Source organism: Pleurodeles waltl, chromosome 5 (genome assembly GCF_031143425.1).
Source record: "Pleurodeles waltl isolate 20211129_DDA chromosome 5, aPleWal1.hap1.20221129, whole genome shotgun sequence".
NCBI classification, from domain to species: Eukaryota; Metazoa; Chordata; class Amphibia; order Caudata; family Salamandridae; genus Pleurodeles; species Pleurodeles waltl.
In genome coordinates, this window is record NC_090444.1 from 285,056,425 (window position 1) to 285,081,865 (window position 25,441).

General features: G+C 43.0%; 1 protein-coding gene across 1 annotated transcript in view; it reads left to right on the plus strand.

Annotated features, from left to right (window-relative positions):
* The first annotated feature begins 408 nt into the window (after positions 1-408).
* Positions 409-25,441, plus strand: part of LOC138297020 (homeobox protein unc-42-like) — a 107,149-nt gene continuing 82,116 nt past the window's right edge. Inside the window, exon 1 of the mRNA XM_069236538.1 lies at positions 409-847. Within this exon, the coding sequence (XP_069092639.1) occupies positions 409-847 (439 nt within the window). The remainder of the gene's footprint in view (positions 848-25,441) is intronic.

Below are 25,441 nucleotides of genomic sequence, written 5' to 3' on the forward strand. Positions count from 1 at the left end.
TGAGATATGTGTTGGTGATTGTATGCATGTTCAGCCGTTGGATTGAAGCTTACCCTACACGTTGAAATGACAGTCTCTCAGTAGCAAAGCTTTTACTTGAAATTGATCCCAAGGTTCGGTTTTCCAGCCTCTTTAGAATCAGGTAGAGGAAGTCATTTCAACAGTGAAGAAATAAAATTGATGTGTTCAGCATTGAACATTGATCAGAAGCTGCACTGTAGCTACTGACCTGAAGCATCTGGTTTGGAAGGGAAAATGAATGGTACAATAAAAGCATGGATGCTGAAGATGTGTGCCTCCACAAATTTGAAATGGCCGGTTGCGTTGCCCTTGGTCCTGATGAGCATGAGAAACACTCCTGATAGGAAAACAGTATTTTCTCCCCATGAAATTCTCTTGGGTCGAGAAATGAGATTACCAGCTGTCCCCGCAAATGCTCTTGTAAACATAACAGATGCTATGGTGCTGGATTACTACAAGAACCTAGCTGATGTGGTTCGCTCTTTCTCTCATCAGGTGGAAGCGGCAAACGTGCCCCCACCCCAAGACCAGTTTCACAGTCTGCAGGCTGGTGACTGGGTGGTGATCAAGAAGCACATGAGAAAAACTTGTCTGGAACCTAGGTGGAAGGGGCCACACCAGGTTGTCCTTGTTACAACAACTGCTGTAAAGTGTGTAGGGATCCTGAACTGGATTCATGCCAGCTACAGAAGAAAAGTGCCCTACCCACTAGAAGAAATGAAAGATGAGTTGTTGAGAGTACCAACAACTGATGTGCAGGCTCAAGAGGCAAGGAAAAAGACTGCAAAGACGGAGACAGAGACAGTGCAAACTGGTGAAGATCCAGGTACACCTCTGAGAGATTAAATAGAGGTTCCTGAAGTTGCAGGAGAATCAACAAATGTAGCAGGAGAGTTAAGTCAGAGGAGAACTCTCCCAGAAGCAGACGAGTGGGAAGAACAGTTGAGACGTATTACGTTTCCTGAAGCAGCTGATGAAGGAGTTGAGTTAGATCAAAGTCATGCCGATTTGACTCCTCCAGATTTGGCAGATGGTACAGGTACATCAAGTCAATGTATAAATCCTGCAGAAGAAGTAAGTCCAGTTTCGCAAGTGGCACTGTCTAACAAATCACTGAAAGGAGATAAGTGGCCCAATTCACAAACGAGTGAAAAAGTTCCAGATGTACTGCTGACAATAAGTGAAGAGCCAGACACAACAACAAGAGCAAATACAGGTGATGTTCTGAGTGAAGACATAGTACTTGCAAACAGAAGAATGAAAAGGAAGAAAGTCGTAAACGGAAAGTACTCTGGTCCTGAATGGTCGTATTGGGCAACAGATGAGTAGCAACAAGAATTTTTGTCTTTTGTTGTGATCGTGACTTTCCAGATCAAGATTTTGGAACTTGAATTTGCCTTTGAGTTAAAATTTGAGACTAAAGTGCCAGCTGAACAAGAAGAACATTACATGCTACCAGCGCAAATGAAGGTCATTGTTTGAAAGACTATGATCTAATGAAAGAGACTTTGAAACCTGATTTTGACAAGTGGAAATCGACATTGACAAACTTCTGAACTGATTTTTGATGATAGCCAGGGAAAAGATATGAAAGCTGGGAGCTGTAAATAGACGCAGAGTAGATATTTTTGTTTTTGATTTTTGCTGCATAGCACAAATGTTTTCTCTTTTATTACTTCAACTTTCTGATTCTTTACAGGATGGATAGCAAACTAACTAGATCAAAGCCTAAAAGATGTTGTAAATGTGTGTATTGCTTTGGGAATTGTGTGTGTGTTAGTGTGATTATTAATAATTGTAAGTATGACTATTCATTACACACCCGAGAATAGTTACATTAGTCCTACCAAAACTACTACTTCACTTTCAGAAATAGAGAAGTTTAACAGGGATGAGAAATACCTACACACAGACAACTCACAGGGAGATTTTTCTTCGAACGTTTTCTATCGCTTACTGTATGAATATGTTGAAACAATGGATGCAAGAGAGTGTTATGTGTGCACGCAAATTCCTTCTGTCTAGGAAGGAGCTACATATCATAGTCTTCCTTTAACATATGCCATTAGTTGCAGTCTTTTACAAACAATATCCTATAATTAGGAATATATTCAGTATTTCTATTCTAATCTAGATTTAGGGGGTCATCTCCGCCGCCCGCCAAAGTAACCCGTCGGAAGACCGCTCCACGGTCAACAGACCGCGACGGTCATTCCGACTTTCCCGCTGGGCCGGCGGGCGACCGCCAGAAGGCCGCCCGCCGGCCCAGCGGGAAAGCCCCTTCAGCAATGAAGCCGGCTCCGAATGGAGCCGGCGGAGTTGAAGGGGTGCGACGGGTGCAGTGGCACCCGTCGCGATTTTTAGTGTCTGCAAGGCAGACACTGAAAATCTTAATGGGGCCCTGTTAGGGGGCCCCTGCACTGCCCATGCCAGTGGCATGGGCAGTGCAGGGGCCCCCAGGGGCCCCACAACACCCGTTCCCGCCATCCTGTTCCTGGCGGTAACAACCGCCAGGAACAGGATGGCGGGAAGGGGGTCGGAATCCCCATGGCGGCGCTGCTTGTCGGAATCCCCATGGCGGCGCTGCAAGCAGCGCCGCCAAGGAGGATTCCCTTGGGCAGGGGTAAACCGGCAGGAAACCGCCGGTTGCCCTTTTCTGACCGCGGCTTTACCGCCGCGGTCAGAATTGCCCATGTAGCACCGCCAGCCTGTTGGCGGTGCTACCTCCGGCCTCCACCCTGGCAGTCTATGACCGCCAGGGGCGGAATGAGGCCCTTAGTGTTCTCCTATATTCCACTTAACCTGCACCTGAGTAGAATGGCCAAAAAAAAGAAAATAGATATAGTGGGAGGTTTCTTTGAGCCAACGCAAACATTGGGACAGCCTATGCACACAGGAACACCCTAAGGCTTTCTTAGATCACACTGATGACAGGAGAAAAGCACTGAAGGAGAAGATAGCAAAGGGATTAGTGTTGAGGACCTATCAGAATGATTTTGCTTACCCGGAAGTTAAAACGCAAGAGAAGCTTGCTTTAGATGCCCTACACATAGGAAAGCTGTGTATATTTAGACCACAGTCGAAGACTGATACTAACTTTGTTGGAACGAGTGAGTGCAGACATGTATTCCTTTTTAAGAATACATGGGCCTTTATGCTTAGTGGTCAGGATCCAGCCTTCCAGGTGTTTACTATATTTGTGGGAAAAATGCCTATTATTGTCTTCCTAAAGGATGGTATGGGACTTGTTACCTGGGAGTTGTATTTCCAAAGATACATCAAGTTGACAAAATAGATGTCAAACCAAATTTGAAGTAAATCCCGAAACTAAGATCAAAAAGAGAGAGTACTTCTGGGATTATTGGAGATATATTTGGAGCAATAATTCCCTCTGCATGAGTTGTTCTGAATTCCATAAAGATTAGAAAGTTGTCTACTTTTGTGGATGTTGATGAAAATTACTGGAGCTGAAACGCTGATAAATACTGAAATGACTGTGGTACGAGCGATGGTTCTTCAGACATCCTTTTAGCAAAGCAAGGCGGAGTCTGTAATTTTTTAAAATCTGAACATTGCTGTACGTATATACCTGACATTAGTAAAGGGATTGGGAAATTTATTAAGAACCTGATAAATTTAAGTAAAAGATCTGAAAGAGCCTGGGGTTTATGAGAAAATTAAAAAAGGTATTTCAATTGTGAAAAATTGGTTAAGCAACCTTGGAAAGGGAATCTTAGGGAAAATACTGACCCCATTCTTGATTGTGATTGCATGTGTCATCTGTGCTACAGGATCTTATTATATTTTCAAACTGATTAAAAGGAAATGGGTGAGAAATGATTTGAGGAGGGAGGAGATACGACTTGAAAAAAATGAGAAGCAAAAATTATCGGGATTTGAGACTTAACGACAGAAAGATGAACAAAAAGATAAATAATAGAGATTTTGGAGATACTTCATTTTAAACTAGTGAGAATTAATACAAGCATTAATTGATGTAACTTTTGTGATTACATTTTCAGTCATCAGAGGAGGGATTGGGAGCATAATTTACTATTGACTAATTGTGTGATTAAACTGATGTTTGTTAAACAGTGCACAAATTAAATATCAAGAGCACACATTTTAAATGTAGCTTACACTTTACTAATGAATGCACAATGTTACATGAATGTATTTCTGAAATAAACACACTGTGAAATGTATTTCATATTTTACTAACTCTGCACAATGATAAACTAATGATTTATGAAGTGAAAATGTTTTAGTTTAGAGCTTGTGAAATATTTATACTGAACGCTTTAAATGCTGTTTTCTTTCAGCTGAAACCCACGCTGGGTCAAGAATTTGACATGTAGAGCAAGGTATAGAATTTATGATATGAAGGGGAGAAGTTATCTCATTCTTTCCCAGAGCTTTGTGCAGCACATGAGAAATGTTCATAGCTGCAAAATATTTGTAACTTTTGATAATGCGTCAGAACCTTGATAATTTATCCTGCAAGGAGACACGTTTTAGGCCAATGAATCTTTTAACCGCGTTTAGGGACTTCCCAGGTGAGATATCTGTTTAGCATTGCAATCAATAGATCAATAACCTCATCAATATTCACAATAACTAATCAATCAAACTAATCAATAGCATTTAATAAGAATAAACCACACCATGACCTTTCAGCCATAAATAACCACACAAATCTAGTAAGATTTAGGATATTTATTCCCTATTAGTTACACTCTAGTATCATATTTTATTAGTCGCAATATTAATAAGCACATCAATACCACTATAACTTGGCAACTCGAGTAAGACTTTATCAAACCATAGGTCATGAACATTAGAACAAAGCACGACATTGACATTAATCTACTTTAGCAGAGTATCATTAGTACATTATTCAACAAAGCAAGAATTCAGTCATTTGTCTATGTGCATCCAATATTAGTGAACTCCTTAACTAACCTCAAATTAGCATCAGCATGTTGGGCTTCATGCAAAACAATGTAGCAACATGAATTTGGAAACCATCTAACTATGGCCTCTATCAAAAGAGCAGTTGGTACCTAGAAGAAAAGGCAAACATACAATTACAATTTATCATTAGATAGTTACCCATCCAAATGGGTCAGCATACAGCGTCAGTCTTCGTCCTCAGGACATCAGTCAATTCACCATCAGCCAGGATAGACAGGTAAGTCTCAGTAGGGCTTAGCAAGAAAGACTCTTCCCTCATAAGGAGGAGAAGTGCATACCGAACAAGGAATAAGGTGAGGATGGTTTAAGGTATAAGACAGCCAAAGACAAAGTCTCTCAGAAGGGCAAGGATGATGAAGAATGGCGAGGAATTGCAGAGTGATAGCTAAGTAATGGCTCCGTAACGGCGAGGAAGAATGGCTAATTTCTCCTTGGGTCACACCGTTATTTCGAAGTTGTCGAACAAGTCTCTAATTTCCCATTGGGCAATATTTGGTGCATCGTTCTCTCTGTCCAATAATCCGTCAAACACCTTACTAGAATTTTCACCTAAGACAGTTCTCGTGCAGTTGATTGGCTCCTGTGATTGACGTCTTCAACGGGTGGAATGTCAGGTAAGAAAGTGAAACTTGTCTCTCCAGTCAGTAGTTCCATTGTCTTCTCCTAGTCCAGACGACCTTGCACCTGTTGTGAATTACAGTGTTGCATTCGGCAAGAATGTCTCCTTGAGCAAGTCGGTTCCCATGAGAAAGAATTTACTACGGCTACACACATATCTCTAGCTTCTGGAAAATTACAGCTTCGTGTCCTTCAGGAAAACAGCACATTGCACGTTAGAAAAACACAGTTAATGTGAGACCAGGCAGCTAGGCCCAGACTCTTGCTAACTAAGGCCTAGGAATTAATTTAGCATAACTCTAATACATAACTCTTAATTCTAATACAAAGTCATACATTAATACATTGTTACTTCATTATTAGTCAGTTTCATTAATCATTGTATACATTGGTGGCCACTCCCCGTGGGCACATTTCAAACGCGTACATTATTTTTCTTCTAGGTTAACATATCTTCTACACGGCTTCATTACACATTATATTGCAAGCGTTTCATGTTAATTTTAATTTTAAAAGTCACACTCCAACAATCCCTCCTCTGATGACTCTTGTCATCACACAAACCCTTTCTTTTACACTTTTCATTTTAGAACTCTTGCATCTCAATTTCTTCCCTCAACTTTGCTCCTTTTAATTTTGCTCTGAACATTTTCTCCCTTTTCTTTTCTTCCCTCCTCTTATTATTTTTCGCCATTTTCAATTTGATTCTTTTACTAATTTTGCATGACAGCCTTAATCCAAATATGCAAGCTAAAACAATCAATATTCCCTGTATTATTTTAGCCAATATCCCATGCCAAATATTGCTAAACCAATTTCCCACTTTAGCAAGTCCTTTTCCAACCTTTTCCCAAACTCCAGGTACTTTCAGCTCCTTCAAATCTGTACTATCTCTTGCTAAATTAGTAAGCATACTTCTAATCTCATTAATATTATCAGGTATGTAGGCACAACAATGACGCTCATTAAGCATTTTACAAACTCTGCCATTTTTCACTAAAAGAATGTCTAGAGCAAGCCTGTTTTGAAGAGTCATAGCTCTTTCCGCAGCATGTTCAGTATCCATCAGGAGTATAGCCCCTGTAAAATTTGTCAGCATGTTATCCACGATAGTAGACAACTTTCGAATCTTTATGGAATTTAAGATAACTCCCACTGAAGGAATTATTGCCCCAAATATGTCTCCTACTACACCAGCAGCAGTCTAGCTCCTTTGTCCAGTATGATGTAATTCAGACAGTTTCAGAAACTTTTTCAATTCCTCTAATTGATATATCTTTTGGAAAACTATCCCCAAATAACATGTCCCATATCACCCCTTTGGAAGTCGGTAATAAGCATTAAGTCCACATATATAATAGATCCCAGGGATCGCTGTATCCTGTCCATTTAACATGAACGTCCATTTACTCTGAAACAAAAACACATGCTTACATTCACTCATTCCCACAAACACATTGTCATAATATGACTTTGGTCGTGTTATGCAAAGCTGGCCTACGTGTAGTGCATCTAAAGCTAATTTCCCTTGTTCCCTAACTGCACTATAACACTCACTACTACTAAAAGCTTGCTGCTGCAATCCTTTCTCCAATTTCCCCTTCAATGCCCTCCTTCTATCTTCCGTGTGATCTAGAAAGCTTTTCTCTACAGATGTGAGCAAACATGTAAAATTATTGCGGTGTGCATAAGATGTACTAATTGTTAATGTTGCTTCAAAGAACCCCTTAACTAATTTTATGGTATAGTATTTAGCTACACTATTCAAATCCTCTATGATAGGCACATAAGAAAACACAAGATCATTATTTGAATAAAAGTATTGGATCTCCTCCTGGTTATAGAATCGTGTTAGTAATAAACTACAGCTTATCCCATATGTTAGAGGTAAACTATGGTAGGTAACTCCCTCTTGCACTGAAACAGGAATCTGTGTACACACATAACAATCTTTTGCATCCATAGTGTCAACATATTCACTCAGCAAGCGATAGAAAACATTAGTTGATAGTTCCCCTTTTACGTTAGTTCCTTCATGCAAATATCTTGTGTCCTGCTCAAACCTCTCCCAAGCTGTTAGTGTAGCAACGGTCTCAGGAATTGTAGCATTGTTAGTTTCACTCTTATCCACCAATGGCATTCCCACAATCAGAACAATGATCAATATCACACACACAACACCCAAACCAACACCCAAACATTTACAACGCCTACTTCCCCTATTATCATCTCTAGTGTTAGCCATGATCTGTAAAGAATCAGAGAGCGAAGTATTATTAGTTCAAACAACAACCAAGTGAGGATGGTTGAAGCCCTTTTTTTTTTTCTCTCAGCAAGTTTAAGCGACCGAAAGTCTTTCTTCAGCAATTATTTACAGCTTTCACATTGACTCCCAGGATCCTTGTCAATTCAGATTAGCAGCTTGCCAAAACCAGTTCTCAAAAGTCAATTCAGGTTAACAGTGTCACATCCGGTAATGTATCAGTCTCTTTTCTCAGTTTTTTTAGCTAATTTTTCACATCAACACAGTATCTTTCTCTGGCCAGATTCAGGTACCAAAGTACTGACCTGGGACTTCTCGATCAAAGCAGAACGCCAAGAACTCTTGTGCCACTCAGCTGACGCTGCATATGCCCATTCAGGACCTGCGTACCTTCTGTTTGCAACTCTCTTTCGTTTCAACTTGCGATCACCCTGCAACTCTCCCTCACTCAGATCTTCTCTCCTTGTTGTATTGACTTCTTCCTCTATTGCATCTTCGACAACCACCTTCCCTTTAGTCACTTGCAGTTCTGGCCACTTATCTCCTTTCAGTGTCTCTCTGGTCTTTGATCTTCCTTGTGGCAATTCGTCGCCCTCCCCTGACTCTATGGTGTTTTCTCTTGATGGACCTGCAATTTGATCAGGAGGAGTCTGGTCACTCTGATTCTCTTCCGCCTCAACTTCTTCGCCTTCTAGGTCTGTCAGGGGCTCAAATTCTTGTTCATATCCACCTGCTTCTGGGAGAACCTCCGTCTGACTCGGTCCCCTTGGCGCCTCAGTTGAGATAGGCTCACCGTCACCCCTCTGGGTCTCTTCTCCTTTGTCTCTTATTGGAGTGACCAAGCCGTCCTCAATGGGCTCTCCTTCTGTCTCAGTTCCCCTTTGATTACTCTCCGGCCCTGAGACTTCCTTTTCTGTTGCTGTTACTTTCGACAATTCAATTTCCTCATCAGTTGGGCACGTCACCTTTTTCGTGTGACTGGCATGGATCCACTTTGGAATTCCCGCACACTTCACAGCAGTTGTAATCGTTAATATCACTTCCAACGTGGCTCCAAACACGACTTCCTCACGTGTTTCTTGATGACAACCCAATCACCAGCTTTCAGGTTGTGACCTGGATCATTTATCGGTGGCAGTGTGGTAGCTTCCACCTGGTGAGAGAAAGAGCGGACCACGTCAGCCAGACCCTTGCAGTAATCCAATACCATATCATCCTTGATATTGACAAAAGCATTTCCAGGCACTGCGGGCAGTCTCATAGCTCGGCCCATGAGAATTTCATGAGGAGACAGTCCTGTTTTCTTGTTGGGCGTGTTTCTCATTGACATTATCACCAAAGGCAATGCATCAGGCCATTTCAAATTTGTGGCTGCACACATCTTTGCCATTCTCGACTTCAGGGTGCCATTCATCTGCTCCATTAATCCTGATGCTTCAGGGCGGTAACTACAATGCAACTTCTGCTCAATGTTCAATGCTGCACACAATAGCTTAACCACCTCCTTGTTGAAGTGAATTCCCCTATCTGATTCTAAAGAGATCGGAAACCCGAAACGTGGTATCAATTCCCTAAGCAGCAGCTTCGCTACTGTGAGACTGTCATTTCTGCATGTAGGGTAAGCTTCAATCCAGTGACTAAAGATACACACAATCACCAACATGTATCTCAGACCTCCACACACAGGCATCTCAATAAAATCCAATTGCATTCTGCTAAATGGACCTCCTGCTCTCCCAATGTGGCTCAAATTCACCACGGTCCCTTTCCCCGCATTCATCTGCTGACATATGATGCACCTGTGGCAGATCACTTCTGCGGCTTGTCTGAGTTTCAGGTTAAACCAGTCAATTTTGAACAACCTGATCATGGCATCTCTCCCAATATTTGCTTGCCCATGGTAAAACCTTGCAAACTGTGACAGAAGACTGTTCGGCAAAACCATTTTCCCCTCGTCTGAAACCCACAAATCATCTGGTCTTTGTACACATTGCATCCTAACCCAAGAATGTTTCTCATCTTTGCTGGCACGTCCCTGCAACAATTTCAATTCCTCCAACGTGTCAACCACCCTAAATACGTAACCTGTGCTTGTCTCATTTTCTGTTTCGGGTAGTAATTCCCACTGATCTTTGATATACAGTTCAATGCACAAAACCTAGCAACTTGATCCGCATATCCATTTCCCATTGAAACAAAGTCTTGTGATTTCACATGAGCGCTGCATTTTACCACGGCAATTTCATGAGGTAACTGAATCGCGTGCAACAACTGCTTAATTCTTTCACCATTTTTCACTGGAGAACCAGAAGAGGTCAGGAAACCCCTCTGTGACCATAGCTGCCCAAAATCATGAACAATTCCAAATCCGTATCTGCTATCAGTATAGATGGTTACTCTCAATTCGGCAGCGGCATGGCAAGCTCTGGTAAGAGCAACCAATTCTGCCACTTGAGCAGAATACACTCTCTCAAGCCAAGACGCTTCCAGGATACCAGTGATTGTACACACAGCGTATCCAGCTCTCAGCACTCCTACTGAGTCTCTCAAACATGAACCATCAACAAAGATAATTTTGTCATTTTCTTCCAATTGGGTATCTTTAATATCAGGCCTCGGTTTGGTGCACATTTCTGTTACCTCAAGACAATCATGTTCTACATCCTCAGCATCCTCAACTTCTGTATTTTCATTTGGAAGCAAAGTTGCCGGGTTCAGCACTGTACATCTTTTCAACGTTACATTTGGTGACCCCCAATAAGATCGTTTCATATTTCGTCAGTCTTGCATTTGTCATGTGCTGCATTTTGGTACGGGTTAACAAGATCTCAACTGAATGTGGGACCATAACTGTTAAAGGATGTCCCATCACTATGCCTTCACATTGTGCGAGGCTTTGACCAACTGCTGCTACTGCACGCAGACAATTAGGTAAGGCTGCTGCGACTGGGTCCAAAGTAGATGAAAAATATGCTACTGGTCGGTTTACACACCCATGGACCTGTGTCAGGCCAGACAAAGAACATGCATCACGTTCATGACAAAACAGAACAAAAGGCATCGTGTAATCAGGCATACCTAAAACTGGAGCCCTACACATACACTCCCTCAACTCGACAAACACCTTCATTTCTTTCTCTGTCAGCGTTAGGACATCTGGCCCATCCTTAACCGTCAGTCTCACCAATGGCTTGGAGATGACTGAGAAATTCGGGATCCACTGGTGACAGTAGCCCACCATTCCGAGAAGCATTCTAACGTCTCTCTGTGTCGTTGGGGGATTCATCTGCAACAAGGCGGTCACTCTCTCCCTGGATAACTTCCTCAATCCTTTCTCAATTAGATGACCTAAGTATTTCACCTCTTTCTTACAGTACTGCAGCTTCTTTGGGGACACTTTATGCCCGTTCTTTCCCAAGTGGTTCAGTAAAGCAATTGAATCATACTTGCAGTCATCTCTCATTTTGGATGCAATCAACAAGTCATCAATGTACTGTACTAGAGTCAATTGAAAAAGCAATTCCAATGACTCCAAATCTTTCTTCAGTATCTTATTGAAGATGGAAGGTAATTCGAAAACCCTTGAGGAATTCGACACCAACTGTAGACCTTGTCCAAGAATTTGAAACTAAAAAGAAATTGGCTGTCCTCATGAAGAGGCACAGAAAAGAACGCTTGGGACAAATCAACTACTGTGAACCACTCTGCATCGCATGGAACCTGGAACATGATCACAGCTGGATTTGGCACCACTGGGCAACACTTCACCACTATGTCATTAATTTTTCTCAAGTTGTGGACAATTCAAACTTTCCCACAAGGCTTTCTCAGTCCCATTATTGGTGAATTACATTGACTGCTCATCACTTCTTTCAAGACTCCTTGCTTCACAAAGTCTGCAATTAACTGCACTACCTGTATAAGGACATCTTGCACCATGTGGTACTGCGGTACCTGAGGAAACACAGCATTTGGCATCACACTGACTTTAACTGGTTCTACTCCTTTTATCAGTCCCACTTCCTTTCCTGTCAAGTCCCACACTTTCTCTCTAACTGTCCCCTGCAAATCTGCTGGCAGATCAGTCACTGTGAACATTGGGAAGAAGTTAATCAGAGGATATTCCTCATCTGTGGTCTCAGTTTCAGGATCTGAGATCTGACTCTTCATCATCACTGTTTGTCTGCACCTCAATTCCCTCATTGGAACAAGTGATAGAACATCTTGTCTTGCACAGCAAGTCTCTTCCCAGTACGGACACAGGACTCCAATCACAGACTACGAACCTGTGCAACCCCTGGAGAGTACCAATCTCAACCTGAACCAGATCTGTGATTGGGTTAGTCAAGAGCTGATTCACCACTCCTACTACCTTAACTGTACGTCCCGAAAGAGGTAATTTCAGAACCTCTGCACTTCTGACTGTAGAGTGGGTAGCTCCTGTGTCAACCAAAAATGAGACTTTGTGACCCGTCACTTTGCCTTGCATGTAAGGTCCCCTCTGATCTACCTCTAAGGACGCTGCAAGCTTACACTCTTCACCGTCTGAACTCTCATCCAACCATTTATCGTTTATTCCATTCTCACCATGCAATGGGAACTGCTGTACTGCATTATTTTGACTCATTCCTTGACTTGTGATCTGTTGAGGAAGCATCACGTGTTGCTGTCCCATTGGTGCTAAGGGCAACTGCATTTGCTGTCTAGGTACCAAAGGAACCTGCTGTTGTATTTGCTGCATCTGTACTGGTTGTACATGTGGCATCTGCACTTGTTGCATGGGTTGAAGCCCCTGCATCTGAACCATGTTATTTTGAAAGTTCGGATTTGGACCCGACATTAACATTTAACATTTAGGGGCATATTTATACTCCGTTTGCGCCGAATGTGCGTCCAAAATTTGGACGCACAATCCGCGCAAAAGTTGCCCCATATTTAAACCCTGACGCCCGAGCACGCGCACAAAAAAAATCCGCAATGTGCGTCATTTTCTGGATGCGGCAACCCGCCCTGCGTTAATGATATGCAGGGTAGGCGTTCCCGTCCAAAAAACGACGTACACAGCCGTGCGCCGTATTTATGCTTCCGGGCAAAAATGACTCTCGGCCGGGAGGCGGAGCAAAAAAATGACGCAAAGCCCGATGTGCGTCAAAATTTAACGCCTGGGTCAGGGCAGGCGTTAAAATGGGGCAAACACACCTGTATTTAATCAGAACACACAGAATAAACAACAGAGCAGCAGAGCAGCAGAGCAGCAGAGCAGCAGAGCAGCAACAGGGAGACAGGGAGGTGATTTTTATTCAGCGTGCACGTCGACGCAGAGCCCTGCAGCAACAACAGCAGCTACAACAACAACAGCAGTGACCCCAAAGGCAGCGCAGAAGGCAGGAGAGGATATTCCGCCCAAGAACAACCCTGCATGGCCTCAGGGAACACGACATCATACAGAGGTACCGGTTGAACTGGCAGGCCATTCAGCAGCTGCTGAGAAATATTGAACAGCAGTTGGCCCCCACTTTGGTGACACCCCACACCATACCAACAGAAACAGAGCTGCTTGCCGTACTTCACCTGCTGGCAAGTGGCTCATTTCAGACAACTGGTGCCCTGGTTGGTGGAATATCACAACCATCATTCTCCGCATTCCTGCCAAAAGTACTGGATGCCATCATTCGCCTGACACCCCTCCACATCTGCTTCCCTAACACACTGCAGAAGCAACAGGAAACAAAACAGGGGTTCTACGCCATCAGTGGCTTCCCACACGTCCTTGGTGCAATCGACTGCACACACATACGCCTTGTGCCACCTGCTGCAACAGAACACCTCTACCGCAACAGGAAGCACACACATTCAATCAACGTGCAGGCCATAGTCGATCACCAAGGATTGATCAGCAACATTGTGGCAAAATATCCTGGGAGTGTACATGACGCATTCATCTTCCGTCACTCTACCATCAACCAACACTTCCAGGATGGACAGTATGGCAATGGACTACTTGTTGGTAAGTATAAAAATCCAACTTATATACACACTGCACAGCAACCCTCTAGGACACACAACACATACACCACAATAGCAACACCTAGCCAGGAACACACTGAGGTCCTCACATCACTAGCCATGTTTCTGAAGTCACCATTGAACCTGTCACACATTGGAATTTACTCTACAGCTTAATGTGAAGACGTTAATGAGTGTGGTTGCCTAAATGTCACCTTGCAATTTGTAAGTGTTACAATAAGCTGTACATGAATACATTGCATAGGTCTTAAGGTATGGGATGTCCAGGGTACTTTCATATGAACGTGTTAACTACACTTTCATGTTTTAACTCTGCATGGAACTATCATCTCACCCCCAGTGAAGACACACAGACACCTGTCTCACAAGTCACAATGCTAGGGAGGGCACACTGTACAGAAAATCCAAATACATACTGCTAACAAACAGTTAGCTAACAAACACTTGCCTCGCCAAGGAAAAAACTCAATGCAAAAGTGTTCTCCTACAAGTATAGGTACTCACATTAGTACACAAAAGAGTCACAGACAACACAAGACAACTACTGCCATTAAAGGTCTGTACAAGAGTGCCTCCTACATCTACATGATCCCATTCTGTGTTTCTCCTTCAGCTGATCAGGGGTATGGCATCCAGCCTTGGCTAATGACACCATTTGGGAACCCGACTACTGCTGCCAAGCGGGCATACAACGACGCCCATAAGAGGACACGCAGCATTGTTGAGCGGACCTTTGGGATCCTAAAGTCAAGGTTCCGCTGCCTTGACATCACTGGCGGTAGCCTACTATATTCCCCAGAGATGGTCTGTAGGATCATACTCACTTGTGCCATATTGCACAATATTTGTGTAAAAAGGAACATTCCCCTCCTTGAACCAGACCCAGACATGCCTGAAGACGATGAAGAGGAGGATGCTGGCCTGCAACAGGAGGGGGAACAACCAAACACGGCTCCTGGAGTGCGTAGGCGCCAACAGCTTGTAAATAATTTATTTTCTTAATTTCTTATATCAACACTTATTGCACAGTTGTAAATAAACACAGATAACAAACACCACATCATGGTTTGGCCTATTCATTTCTACCCACCTTTAGTTTGAAATTGCTGAAGAAGAATGTCGTCTCATTGAGCAATAATGACATAACACTCATCACACAAAAAATATACACCACAAATGTCTGCACAGAGGCTATGATGTTTCATGATACATTACCATCCACAGAGGCCAACAGGAGTACAAATGTGGCAATGACACATGCCTGATCCAGACACCTGAGACATTCTCTCACTCAGCACAAAAATGTAGCTCATTTGAAAGTCTCATTACACGTGTTCAGTGACAGGGTGGGACCATCCATGTGTACGTGACCATGTCCTCAATGGCTTCTCTCAATTTTTGCTACAAACAATGACCAATTGGAACAAGTTTAGCTGCCACTAACTCATGAGGAGACCTTGAAGTTACAGTGACAACATACACCCAGACAGTTGATAGTGGATCTACATTCGCCCACACATATAAACATATGTCATCCAATCAACCAAATATTTGCAAGCAGCCAATCACAGTAGTGTCCCAGTTCAAACCTAGCAGGAAGAATGTAACATGCCACTAAACCAGGTAATGCATAAAGGGCCACATACATCAACAACCTATTTGTCATCAGCACATGAGGAACGCCGAGATTTAGCAAAAACTTTCAGTGCAAAATGGTATGTCAGATTGCTCCAAATAATCAATAGGGCAAACGTCAAATGGGCAAATGGGATTATTGAATGGCTAACAGTGATTCATACCCTATGGCCTTCCATGAGCCTGCTGCTGCAGGTTTAGCATAACAGAATAAATGAAAGCCATGGATAAATTAGCAAATCTGGAAGGGCAAACCCTAGGGTGTTGGGGGCCTAAGTCCACCTCTACCGCCCCCCAAATATACAATAATTATGTACATATGAAGTAAACACATGCATAAGGCGCATGTGTGGCCTACATGTCAAAAGTAAAACACATATAAGATACACAAAATAATTATTAGGACATGGTTAGCCCCATAAAAAGTGTGGGTGACAATTGCACTACCTGTTTGGACTATAGATAAATGCATTATTGTGATAAATGTGGACACATTTTTGAGAAGGAATACATCCTGGTATCCCATTCATCATTTCAAAATAGCCATCAGCAATTACCCAAAATATGTGTACAAATATGGTTAATAACCATTTTGAGCAATCATTGATATTACAGTGTGAATGCCTTCTATACATCCAATAAGGGACATGTGTCATAGCTAACCACAAATGTGTATCACATAGCACCGTTTGGTCATGACAAAATTCCTTTCACAACTTGAAAAAATTAAGACATTTTTGTCAAAATGCGTCATATTTCCACGCATACAGCATGGGCGTCATAATTTTTTGACGTACATTAGTGCACAGAATGCAGAGTCAAAAAATTTCCTATTAAAAATAATAGATTAATAAACTGCATTACATGTCCACCATATTTCCTATGATGCGTCATATTTCCACGTATACAGCATGGGCGTCATAATGTTTTGACGTACAGGAGTGCACAGAATGCAGAGTCAAAAAATATCCTATTAAAAATAATAGGTTAATAAGCTGCATTACATGTCCACCATATTTTCTATGATGCGTCATATTTCCACGCATACAGCATGGGCGTCATAATTTTTTGACGTACAGGAGTGCACAGAATGCAGAGTCAAAAAATTTCCTATTAAAAATAATAGATTAATAAGCTACATTACATGTCCACCATATTTTCTATGATGCGTTATATTTCCACGCATACAGCCTGGGCGTCATAATTTTTTGACGTACAGGAGTGCACAGAATGCAGAGTCAAAAAATTTCCTATTAAAAATAATAGATTAATAAGCTGCATTACATATCCATCATATTTTCTATGATGCGTCATATTTCCACGCATACAGCATGGGCGTCATAATTTTTTGACGTACAGGAGTGCACAGAATGCCGAGTCAAAAAATTTCCTATTAAAAATAATAGATTAATAAGCTGCATTACATGTCCACCATATTTCCTATGATGCGTCATATTTCCACGCATACAGCATGGGCGTCATCATTTTTGGACGTACAGGAGTGCACAGAATGCAGAGTCAAAAAATATCCTATTAAAAATAATAGATTAATAAGCTGCATTACATGTCCACCATATTTTCTATGATGCGTCATATTTCCACGCATACAGCATGGGCGTCATAATTTTTGGACGTACAGGAGTGCACAGAATGCAGAGTCAAATGTCATATTCATATTTGGTTCTCATATTTGCCAGCAAATTACATTTCTACTCTAGAACTGTAAACTCAGCCTCACACAAATGTAAGGGAACAATGAAGAAATTAGTTTTGACTCTGCATCATGTGCACTGTTATGCGTAAAAAAATATGACGCACAATCTGTATGCGTGAAAATATGACGCATAACGGAAAAATAAAAACGGCGGCCATTTTATGCAGGAAGTGATGTAATAGGATATCCTGTTTACAGATTCTGTACTGTGAGTTTACTTTCACTTTCACTTTGCAGTCTCAGATTATTCTAGACTGTGTGGCTGTGTGAAAAGTGTTGTCCTGTGTTTTACTGCTTTTGTGTCCTGTGTACCTTGTCTATTGTGCTTTTGTGATCATAGTCTTGTTGTCTAATATTGTCCTAGTCTGTTTTGTATACTTTTGTCAAATCCAGTGTTTCTTTTTTTTGTCTGTGGGAGTCTGTTCTGGGTAGTTTAAATTTGGGGTTAGTTGGGCTATTTTTCTTAAGTTTTCTTTTTCCTTCACTACTCTACCTTTCCCCATTTCCCCCTTTTACTTTTTGTTCTAATTTTTTCACCTTGCTAATAGTAAAGATGTCAGGTAGGCCACGGCTTGCCAGGATGGGTGAGGAGGAATTGGGGGGATTCATTTGGCTTGTTTGCCATTTCCTCCCACTCATGCTGGAGGCTGGGGGCCGTGTGATACAGGGGTATCACACGGAGGCACGTAAAGTCCGGTGGGGGAAGGTGCGCCATCACTTGGTCCGGGTCTATGGTAGCATGAGGAATGACCATCAACTCAAGCACCGCTGGGCTGATCTGATATCCAGGGAGCAGGATCTGCTGGACCACCTGGGAATCAGGATTGGTGGCCATGTTGGTGAGTACAAATCATTTACATGTGAATAATTGAACGCTGTGTGGGGACATGTGATGATTGTTACCCAATCTGCTAGATAAGTAGCTGACTGTGTGTAATGCTAGGGAAACCTAATGTGTATTTGTTGCACAATGTGTAGGAAGACCAATGCTAGCAGTCAGATGGCTCATGTTTTCAACACATACCGGATGCCTGTAGCTGTATGTAATGTAGTGTTGCCTTTGTGTCAGACAAGCGACACGTTAATGCCTCTATTTGAACTGTACAGGTCATAATTGCCAGTGAAAAAAGGGATGTTGAAACATCATACCTACATATGTAGACGCCATAGCTAGACAGAAATTTGTAAAACCATGATGATGCTATAAATGAGTGGTGCCTTCACGTCAATTGAAGTTAGCTATGTTCTCCACACATATGTCACATGTGTGTCTGGTTGGTGTGTGTTGAAAATGACCACATAGCCTGTTAGAGTTTGAGGGGTCATGCAGTCCTCAAGTAACCAGCTTTTGGATGTCTCTCTGGGATGCACATGATGAGATGAATGCACCCCGATATTGTTGGGGCATACTAATGGAGGTGTATCTTTGACACCACATGACTGTCCTGGCCACTGCATGTGTGTAGTAGGGTGTGTAACTGTAGCAGGAGACTCATCCAATGTAAATGTTGATTAAGAATTCTTCCATGCAGTATGAGCATGTGTGAAAGTGTATCATTACGCATGTCATATTCTCACATTGTCATTGTAACTGCAATTGTTTGTCAGTGCACGGAGTCTGAGTATATTCTTCCTTCCATGCTTTACAGGTGGACCTGCACCGTACACCGTGGGAGAGGTGGCTCATTTTGAGGACCCCGACATCTACAGTGAGTGTGGCCTGAGTGCTATTTTTCTTGTTTGCTAGTGATGCATGATGGACTACTGTGTGTTCAACAGAGTTCAAGGTTTGATGTGCTGCCCGTTCATTGGTATTGTTGCATTAGTGGGATTTCAAATATCACTTCAGTTTCTGTAGACCAATGCTTAGCCATCTCTCAGATTTAGGGGCTGTAGGTCATTCCAGTCGGCCCCGCTATGGGGAGTGGGATGAGTCATGTGGAATACACTGGTTAATGTAAGAGTTGCTCTGGGACTTGGCTTGGACTGAGTCTGCATTTCAGACTGACATTCTCCCAGATAGCTTCTGCAAAAGGCTTGTATTAAATATTCAGCTTCCTAGTTGAGGATGGACTGAGTACACTGTAGGTTGGATCTTCCGGGGGCATGTACTTCCACAAGTTGAACTAGAAGTGTGTGGGACTAGAGTGCAATGGCCTAGGTGTTTATTCTACTCATGATCATGGGTGTTCTTGCTCCTCTGTGTGTGTGTTTAAATATGCCTCAGTGGTAGTATGTGATGTGGGCCTGAGTCAGTGCATTTTGACATGTGTGGACCTTGGATAGGACAATGTTTGGCTGACTCCAAATTGTTGCTAGCCCTTCATTGGTGTTGTGTGTGGAGTCAAATACTTGTTGACCTTTCTATACACTCCTGGGTGTGCATTGAATCTGGGATTGTTGGTTGTTCTTCCCACCCCACCCTCAAAGACTGCCATGTGATTGGGAATAGGGTACCTAGGACTGTGGCAACCAGTATGTTACACATACTTGTGACCTTTTGCAACTTAGTTTAGAACCTAGTGTACACATTTGGTTATGGCACATGGGTTAAATTTTTGCAAACAACAATTTACAAATGGCATTGAGTGAGGGTTGTGATAGTTATCACATAGAGTGACATATGTAGTGAAGTCAGTATGCGGAAGAGGTTCAGCCATAATGTCAGCTGCATTACCCATTATTTGGATGAGAAGTTTAGGCTGATGTCATCCATCATGTAGAGACATGGATATGCTAGGTGTGAGATGGCCTTTTGTATGCAGGCTTCACATGTACTTCCTCTGAGACTTTCAATGAACTATGTTGTGACAATCGCTGTAACAAATACAGTACAAGTAATGTGCAAATGACCCATTGTGCAATTCCACCCAATGCATTTCCTATGTTAAATAGTTGCCATATCTCTTCACAGCTGCAAACATGAGTGCCGCAGAAAGACACCAGTTTGAACGGCGTGCAATGCGATACCGGCACATCCTGCAGGTGCAGTCGGGGTTCAGGAGGATGGCCTGCAAATACCAAGCAGATCGGGCCTCCGGGGCATGGTGGGCCTCACCAAAGGGTGGCCCTACATTGCCCACAACAGCCACCACCACCACATCCACCAGGTCTCCCCAAGTGGCCCCAGCAACGGTGGGGACAGTTGACCCTGCCTCGTCAGCGAGACCTGGACCCAGCCATTTGCAACACACAGGACAGTCCAGTGGGCATACAACTACTGCCACACCGTCCACCTCGGCCAGCACACAGACTGCAGCAGCCCCTCCTGTAGACCCAGCGGCATTCCTGGCATTAAGCCGTAAATTGGACAAAGTTTTTTCAAAGGTGGACAAGCTAAGCCAGGATGTGGTTTACATTAAGAAAAGGGTTCGGTCCATCAGGCGGACCCTACGGAGGGCCAACCTCTAGGACTTTTGCCATGTTTTACGTTTACCCCTCCCCTCTCTCCTCTTTCCTTTTTGTACTGATAGTTGGGTTTTGGAGATTAGTGTTAGGTTAGTGTAGGTTGTTAGCTTAGTTAGTGTTAGGGAGGACGGTGGGGGGGTCCTTATTATTTCTATTTTTCTTTTTTGGGTGGGTGGGTGGTGGTCAATGTTGGGATTCATGTTTGTTAAAAAAAAAAGAAAAAAAAAGAAAAAAAACACCCCAAAAATATATGATTGTTTAGGATAGTATAGTATGTGTGTAGGTTAGTATGTGTTGTCCTGCATGTGTCCTGTCTCATAATGGTGGGTGGGGGGTTGATGTTTAGATCGTTTCGTTATATGTGTAGAGTAAGTTTAGCTTAGGTTAGTTAGGGACAGTTGTGGGTTAGTAGTAGTCAGGTAAGATTAGTGTAGGTATGACTTTTCCCTTAGTTGCCTCTGGTGTGAATAAATAGGAATAAACATATAGTTAACCCTTTGCATGATGCGTTAACTGCTACTTTATCATGGCCTTGACATCAGTGTAGGTGAATGTTTTTCTATGACATTAGTGTCCTATGCTACCCACCACAGAAAATGGAGGGTTAACATGGCAGCTACCCGTGTGCAAACTTGGTAAGTATCCACCATTTGGGAGACCCACCATTGGTAGTTTACATCGATCACCAAGGATTTGTGTTGATGAGTAGGTATAATACATCACAAAGTGTGCTTCCAGACTTGTTATTGTGGGTAATTTAATAGGTCAGACTGCAGTGTGATGTTCAGGGAGATATTTGTAGATGAGGTGTTGTTAGCACTCTTGTTCTTGTTGCCTTCATTGCTGACCTAGATCATGTGTGTAAGAATTCAGCATGACTTCCCTTCATGGAAGTATACTCAGAAAGGGTGATTGATGCAGTGGTTTTTTTTGTTTGCTTAGATTTTGCTGCATAATTTCATGTTTTAGTATTGCATGGTGCCTACATTTATCAGCCACCATTAGTTGACTTGAATTGCTATAGATGGAGCATTATTCTGTCCAACACAGCATGATTGTGTGTGGTTTGTCCCTTCATCAGTTATTTTCCTCAGGATGGTAAGGCTATGATGCAATCCTGGCCACTGCACAGATGTATCAGACTACATGATGTCAGCACAGTTGTATTGACAAGCTACATGGTTGCCACACAGGCACTTTAGAGTTATCTACTGCACAGTTGATGTGTCAAATAACACAGAGACATATTAGGTGTGCAAGTGCTATTTATTGATAGGTGCTGTAGTGCAAAATGTCCATTGTCCATGTTTGCTGAGTCCGTTCTAGTGCATTCTTACATGGTGATCCTACAGAAGGGGTGTGGATGATGCTCCTGACATGCTGGGGTGATGTCAGAGACTGTGCAGAGGGACAGGATTTGCTGAATAGTAGGAGAGAGACATTCACTGGCAATGGTGACAAGTCATACAGTGTTTAGCAGAACAGTCATTGAGTGTAGTTGTAGTGAGACTGGCATTTGACAAAACGTAGGACTTTGGTCAAAGTAGGCCATGGTGCAGGGACTAGTGCTTCCGGGTACTCTTCCGTGAGAATGTGATCTGTTCCATGTCTTCTTCTTCTGATGTGTGTGTTGCCTGGTTTGTCCTTGTTGTTGTTGGTTGTAAAGGGGCAACACACACCTCAGTGTTAGAAGACGTGGAGTCAGACATCCCGGGGGCTGCTCCCTGTGAAGTTCTTAAGGGCAGTACTGCTGCAAGGAGGGCCTGCTGGTTTTTGAGAAGAGCAGCTACATCACGATGGTAGGCAGCCAGGTCGGCCCTGAGGGGTTCAATGTTGCATTCGTGCACGCGTTGACTGGATTGCAGTTGTAGGTGTTGTGTCAACTGGATCACAGCTGTGCTGATTTCCTTCTGTGTTTTCTCAAGTTCCTGCAAGAGAGATGTTAGGGCTTGCATAGCAGCTGCCTGATCTGCAAATGACGTCATGCACAAACGCACCCCCTCAAGGCTGGCTGCCATTTTTTGCATACCCACCCGCACCTCCTTGGCCAGCTCCCGCTGTACACCAACTATAGTTCTTTCAAAGCTGGTGCCAGTGTCGTCAGAGTCCTCAGCTGTGTTGGAGCTTGCAGGTCTTACAATTGGGGTGGTGGGTGGGTCTTCTGTGATGGCTGCATGTTCTGTGCTCCTCCTTGTGACTGAAGGTGGGGTCTGGAGGGTTTCAAGGACCTTTTGGATGGTCTCCTGGGAAATGTTTATGGGCTCGTCATCCATGTCATCAGGGAAATCAGGGACAGGCATATCGGCAGGAGATCCATGTTCCTCTGCAATGAAACAGGGTACAATTAGTGTGTCTGTGTTGTGACAATTTTGCCGTAACATGCAAGCCTTTTGATGACTTTACTTTGTGCTCTGGTTTGGTATTGGTATCTGCTGTCCTTCATATGAGCATTGTTATAGGCCTATGGCCCACCTGTGTGTCACATGTATGATATAGAGTTATCAGACTTGTCTGCCTAATCGCCTCTAGGTGTTGCTTTGTACCAATTAGGGAATAGCCATCTTTTTGTCCTACTCGTCCCTCCGTGTATATCTATTCTTATGGAGAGACATTTTGTCGCGTGGGCTCTCATTATCCTAAATGAGACTACTGGATTTCTAGGCAGCAGGATCGATAACGGTGTGGGGGACTGAGTCTGACCCACTTGTAAAGAACTCTGTCACCCTAAATCTTTTTTTTTGCTCTGGCTAACTAGCAGCGCCTCATGTTTCCCACGGGGAAGAAATGATTAGGCAGCCGAACGCATGACATCTTTGGAACTTCTCAGGGAAGTCGTAGTCACTCAGATCCAAACCAACTCTCTCATTTCCAGTATGATCTCATATACAAATGACAAAGACAGTATACGTTTTATATGATGATTTCATAAAACAACTGTATTTTAGATAATAAGGCGTGTGCCACAATAACCAGAACAATACAACATAGTAGAATTGAAATAGTCACCAGGAGAGTAAAACATAAGAACAAAGCTATCATAGTGCCTAACAGTTTCTACTCTCCCTCTGCTTGTTCTATTTAGAGCACAGCATGTTAAGCTTCTAGCTTGCCTTTCCAAATCACTGGGGAGACATCAGCCCTCATACCTGAGCAAAGGCCTGTGATCTGGTTCAGCATCTGCAACAAGGCAGGCAGCGTCTAGTTGTGGTTCTCTGTTCAGAAACTCCCTCTTGTGTGTATTGGGACAAGGAAGTGATTTTATAACTAACATGGCATTGTGATCACAAAATGTCCCTACGCAGGAATGCCACATCTAAACTCCTACCACGTCTATCGGCAATGTACCAGACTGTATCCTTGACTGAAGCACAGAGTGAATATGTTATGGAGAACTCCAGTGCTGAAGTAGGCAAAACAGTGTGAAATGAATAAAAAACAAGACCGTAGAACTGGCTATTTGAAAAATAACAGTACGAAGCCTAATAAAAAGCATTTAGTGCAAAGTGCACAGAGGCTCTAAGCTGTCAGCAAATGAATAAAATACATTCAGGGCAAAGTGCAAAAAGGCCTAAAGCCTGAAGCTAATGCGCAAAGGATACGTAAAACTTACCACACTACACTTTCACTGGCTGAGGGTGTTGTGATTGCCCTGGCAGCACACTTGCCTCTCAGGACCTGCCCCAAAATCATTTTATTCACATTGACCTAAATGTAATTGTGATGTGGCATATCCTATGCATGGCAATGTTAGGATGTGATATGGATGTAAACATTGTTGATGTTTCCAGCTGATGTTGGGTAATGTGTGTTTAATTGGATTGCCCTGTTTATCGTATCAATGTCCTATTTGGTTCTCAGACTGTGCAGGTGTGTTTCAGTGACCAGTTGCATGTGTCCCCTCCTCAATGTTGTTGTCTGAGCAGTATGACATTAGTGATGTTGCCTTGTTAGCCAGGCACGTGAGGGACCCTGACGTATGCAGCATGTATGTGTCCTTAGTGCTGTGTGGCTCCTATTGCTGTTTATTTTGGCTGATGTATGTGTCAACTATGGGCATTGGCATTTGAGTGTACTGGTGCCTTTGTCTTATTTCTAGAAATAGTTGCAGATGTCATCCTCACCCCCTAATTTAGGTAGGTATGTTCCATGGGGAGGTTCCTGCCATTTGCTACTATAGCTGCACAGAGATCAGAGGTGTTAGTGTCAACTGTTGTTGCAGTTACATTGCAGTTGTTGTTTTGGCTACTGGATTACTGATAGGGACCTAGTTGATGTAGGATACATTTTGACTGACGAGTGCCTGGATGTAAGTTTGACGTAGTGGCCTTCCCACCTGTCACTGCTTTCCCTTAGCTCCATTGTTGTCATGACAGGATGGCCCCATGGTACTGGTGTTGGTGCTGTGTTTTGTCATGCCCCAGCTTCTGTCTGTGCTGGGCATGCCCCCCTGCCGTGCCCCTTTACCCATGCCACTTAATATATATGCTGACTTACATGCATTATGTAGTAGGTATTCCCCACCCCGGTTGCAGTTATCATTATTGCATTATAATTCCCCATGCGACTTACCCTGCATGTGTGTTGTCTCGTGGTAGTCTGCGCTGTCCTGTCCTTGAATCCCTGTGACGATCTCCTCAGGGATGACGGCTGCGACCATCTCCTCCATGTGGTCCAGGGCCTCCTGTTGTGCTGGACTCCCCCCTCCAGTCTGCAGTGCTGCCTTCCTGTTCCTGGCCATTTTTTCCTTTGTCCTACGTTTGCAGTCATGCCAGCGTTTCTTA